Here is a 4,926-nt window from a genome sequence, read left to right as displayed (position 1 = left end):
CATAAATATATTATGGCGTATTTATTTATTGTGACATATTTATGGTCTGATCTTTTAACAATAATGATAAACATATTTGCTTGTGCATTTATTTAATAGTTTTCAATATTAAGACCAAGAGATAAAGTCTTTTAAGATAATTTATTGAACTTTAAAATTTCAAATTTATGGTACAAGAGGGGTAATACATAATTAATACCAATATAAACAACAACAATAAAAATAAATACAATTAATAAACTTAATAATACATTAAAATAAGTAAAAAAAAAATCAAATTGCAAAACAACAAATTAAATTACACTTTTTTATATGTTAAAATTATTCAAACATTATTTCTTTAATTAGTATTTTCTTATTTTAATTTTAATTATTTTTAATCATATTGATATTGCGTACAGAGTACATACACCTCAGTGACTACTTAAGTTTCATACATGTCTTGTGTTTATTATTGCTGAGCTGATGATTTATTGCTTGTTAAATATATAACATAATCGATTAATCGCTAAATCAATACATCGATTATTCGATAAGCGTCTACCTTTTTCCGTTTCCTCTGAGTCGCGGAACTAATGTTGAGGTTCACACGGAGTGATTAATCAGCCGGACCCGAGGAGAGGAGTAACATTTCATAACAAACGTTTGAATGAATTAAACTAAATTCGTGTAAAAATGTGGAGATGCGACGCTAAACTGCACGACTGTGGACATCTGGCCGCGAAAGAGTGCAAGTTTATGATTACGCGTTGTATTTTGAATCGTTCTCTGCATGATATTATAATTGCATTGCAGTGCATGCATGCATAGTTAATGCTAAGACATGAACAACTTGCATGTAGATTTTAATACATAATTTCCCATTAATAAGTGAATGTTTATTCTACATACTGTATGCATGATCATAATATGTTTTCATATGTCTGATTTGAATTGCAACTGCACTACACTTGTCCTAAAGAAACTGGTAAATGTCTAAATAATTAATAACTGATTAAAAAAATATGTCTGCTTTCTGCACAAAACACCTGCTCCAGAACTTCAGGTACTTGGTGCACCGGGTATCGATTCGAATCCCGCCCCGTAGAGTCTTTCTCGTTAAAGGTACTCGTGCTTTTTCTCAAGCCCCCAAAGTGGGACTGTTGTGTTGGACTGCATGTGGCATCACTTACGCCGCTGGACAGGAAGCTGTCCTTCAGCGGAGGACCACAGAGAGGAAGTCAGTCGCCCGAGTGCAGATCCACAGGTTAGTATTCATCTTGCGTTTGGGAATCCGTGCCTTGGTGCTGCTTTTCAAATTCAGCCCACTTCTGATTCTGTATCCCCTGACGTTACTATCACAACGTTGGGCGTCCCATTGGTTGGACGCCCTGCTTTGGGCCACGGAAACATCTGGACCTACTTTTAACAAACTGGGCCAATGGGCCAGCACCAGACGGGACATCTTCTCACGGGACTTCTGCGAGCGCTTCTCAAGGCTTCATGTGCAGGTGAAACCCCATCCCTGGTCCCACACCAAGCTCTGTCTGAGGCGGGCGTTTGGGGAAGGATGGAGGCAGATGTTTGTGTTTGACAGTAAGGAGCCTGTGGGCTCGGGATGCGTGGCGCAGGTGTACCGCGCCAAAGCCAAGGTGAAGAGCGTCGAAGATCCGGCGTTCCTGAAGCTGGTGGAGGAACTGGAGAGGAACAGTCTCCTGGAGGCCTGGGAGATCCCTGGTCTGGGAGGAGCTTTGAGTGACTTTTGGGAGACGTATAAAGATGAGGAAGAGACGGCGGACACCAAGACGAGGGATTTCGGAGAGAGACCTGGCCCAGGCGAACACCTGGAGGAAGAGCCTCTGATTCCTGTGGCAATTAAGGTAAAGATCCTGCTCACGGCCTTCTTACTTTTTAAACACGCCCCTTCCAACCATTTGGATCAGTTTGCATATTTTTGTATTTTTCATGATCCAATCAACTCCCAGAGAAGTCCTGCCAACAATTAGTTTTGAAAAAAAAACTAAACATTTTTTGTTTTTTAAATGCATTACTTTCTTTAATAAAATTAAAATAATAAAAGTATGCATTTTATTTTGGTATTTACCACTAGGGTTGCAAAGGGGTGGAACATTTCCGGAAACTTTCCAAAAATCCCTGGAATATTTAAAAAAAAAACAAAATCCTGGAAATTTTCCACAATTTCTGGAATATTTCAGAAATTTTCTGGACATTTTCCACCTTTTTGCAACCCTATTTACCACTAAAGTACTCCTTGACATCATTAATTTTCATTTAAAATAAGCAAATTTGATTTAATCTTAACACATTTTACTTGATATATTTGAGGTTTTTCTTATTGTATACTCTTTTGTCACAGAAATATGTCCGATTATCAAGGTAAAACAGGTTTTTAAAATGACATCTCTTGCTTTTCAAGATGTTTAGTATTCTTCAGAGATTGCTTTGGCTATTCTTGAAGTTAAAGACTGCCAAGCTTTTATTTATTTATTTTTTCCCCTTATGATATACCCTATTTTGTCACAGAAATACGTCAGACTATCAAGGTAAAATGACCCAGAAGGAAGATTTCACCTCTTCCATTTTCTCAAAAAATACATTAATTTTATGCATTTCTTTTGGTGTTTTTTATTATTAAATGACTGATTTTAACCATTATTTTTCATGTAAAATAATAAAATTCTATTTAATTTAATCTTGACAATTTTTAACTAATTTTTCTTGTTGTTTTTTCTTTATTTAAAGCACTCTATTTTCTCACAGAAATGCGTTAGATTATCAAGGTACAATTGGAATTTAAATGACATGTTTTTCAAGATGTTTATTACTGTTCTTCTTCGTTTTTGGGCTGTTCTTACCCTGGATTGAAATCAAATCCTGATCAAACCAGCTTAAACTAGTCAAATAACGTAAAATGTAATTTTAGGACTAACACTCAAATTGTTTCAGGCCACAGATTACCTGAACAGAGGATTAAGGTTAAGATGGTCACTCTTGTTTAGCTAGTTAACTGGTTTCGGGTGTTATACTAGCAAAAAAAACTTAACCACCAAGGTGCTGGACTAAAATTATGTTTGTTGGTTGTCTCTGTTATTATTAGGTGTTTTAATATAATCATTATTCTCTAGCATCTTTTTCCTTCAACCAGGTTCTTCATCCAGGAGTCAGGCAGCAGGTGCAGATCGATCTGATCTTAATGAAAGCTGGGAGTTTATTCGTCAGCTGTTTGCCCGGCATCAAGTGGCTCAGCCTGCCTGAGATTGTAGATGAGTTTGAGAAGCTCATGACCAAACAGGTACTGATGCTTTTATGAAGAACCTTCCATGCAGGATACATTTAGTTAACTAAAACCGTAAAAAAAAAGGTCTTTCTTACTTGAAATGAAATAAATGTTAACTGAAATAATAATAATAATAAAAACTAAAATAACTAATTTTGATATATCTACAGTAGGAAATTTACAAAATATCTTCATGGAATATGATGTTTAGTTAATAACCTAATGATTTTTGGCATAAAATAAAAATGTATCATTTTGACCCATACAATGTATTTTTTTATGGCTATTGCTACAAATATACCCCAGCGACTTAAGACTGCTTTTGTGGTCAAGGGTCACATATAGGCTATATACTGTATATATAAACTAGAAGAGTGTAACACTGCTTCATGGCAACGAGGTATTTTTGTGCTTTAATATCTCTTTGATGCAGATCGATCTTCGGTTTGAAGCGCAGAACATCGAAAAGTTCCAAAAGAACTTTAAAGATCTGCAATATGTGAAGTTTCCGACGCCCCTCAGACCGTTTGTCACAAGGACTGTGTTGGTTGAAACATATGAAGTAAAAATGGCTGTGCTCTTGATCATTTTAATATTGTATAACCTGTTTTATTCCACTGAGAATAACTAATGCTTTGATGTATGCTCCTGTAGGAAAGTGAACCCATCTCAAAATACCTGAGTTCAGACGTTCCAGAAGGAATCAAGCAGAGAATTGCACGGATGGGTGTCGATCTTCTTTTGAAAATGGTTAGTTACAGGAATAGTTTGCCTAGGAATTAAAATTTGCTGAAAATGTACTCACCCTCAGGCCATCCAAAGATGTAGATGAGTTTGTTTCTTCATCAGATTTGGAGAAATGTAGCATTGCATCACTTGCTCACCAGTGGATGCTCTGCAGTGAATGGGTGCCGTCAGAATGAGAGTCCAAACAGCTGATAAAAACATCACAATAATTCACAAGTAATCCACACCACTCCAGTCTATCAGTTAACATCTGGAGAAGCCAAAAGCTGCGTGTTTGTAAGAAACAAATCCATCAAGATGTTTTAACTTCTTGCTTCTGGCCAAAAGTCCATAATACATAATAACGTATCCTCCAGTGAAAAAGTAATCTCCTGTTGTCCTCACACATCAAAATCTACTGACATATTTGTTTAGAGCTGTTTTGAACTGTTTTTTTTGCTTGTAAACGGTGCTTGATCTGTGCAGATTTCTCTCCTGATTCAAATCAGACGACTTTTTCACTGGAGAAAGCAATATTATAGATAGAGGACTCGTATGTTAGCTGGAAGTAACGATTTGAAGTTAAAAACGTCTTAATGATGGATTTGTTTCTTACAAACACGCAGCTTTTGGCTTCACAAGATGTTAACTGATGGACTGATGTGGTGTGGATTACTTGTGGGTTATTGTGATGTTTTTAATCAGCTGTTTGGACTTTCACATCCATTGGTGAGCAAGTGATGCAATGCTACATTTCTCCAAATCTGATGAAGAAACAAACTCGCCTACATCTTGGATGGCCTGGGAGTGAGTACGTTTTCAGCAAATTTTTCATTTTGGGTGAACTATTCCTTTAAAGGGGTGGTTCACTGTTTTTTTTCTAGGCTTGATTGTGTTTATGGGGTGCAGTCTAACATGTGTTA

At 36.4% G+C, this 4,926-nt stretch overlaps 1 protein-coding gene across 1 annotated transcript in view; it reads left to right on the top strand.

The window, feature by feature from the left end:
- Window positions 1-609: 609 nt before the first annotated feature.
- The window catches only part of LOC107701058 (uncharacterized aarF domain-containing protein kinase 2), a 7,167-nt gene continuing 2,850 nt past the window's right edge, over window positions 610-4,926 (top strand). The window contains exons 1-4 of the mRNA XM_016502977.1: window positions 610-1,859; window positions 3,146-3,292; window positions 3,711-3,839; window positions 3,932-4,027. Coding sequence (XP_016358463.1) covers window positions 1,005-1,859; window positions 3,146-3,292; window positions 3,711-3,839; window positions 3,932-4,027 — 1,227 coding nt within the window. The 5' untranslated portion in view covers window positions 610-1,004. The remainder of the gene's footprint in view (window positions 1,860-3,145; window positions 3,293-3,710; window positions 3,840-3,931; window positions 4,028-4,926) is intronic.

The sequence above is a fragment of the Sinocyclocheilus anshuiensis genome, unplaced genomic scaffold, assembly GCF_001515605.1.
Source record: "Sinocyclocheilus anshuiensis isolate Anshui unplaced genomic scaffold, SAMN03320099.WGS_v1.1 scaffold1468, whole genome shotgun sequence".
Taxonomy (NCBI): domain Eukaryota; kingdom Metazoa; phylum Chordata; class Actinopteri; order Cypriniformes; family Cyprinidae; genus Sinocyclocheilus; species Sinocyclocheilus anshuiensis.
This window is presented reverse-complemented; position numbering and strand designations above follow the sequence as displayed.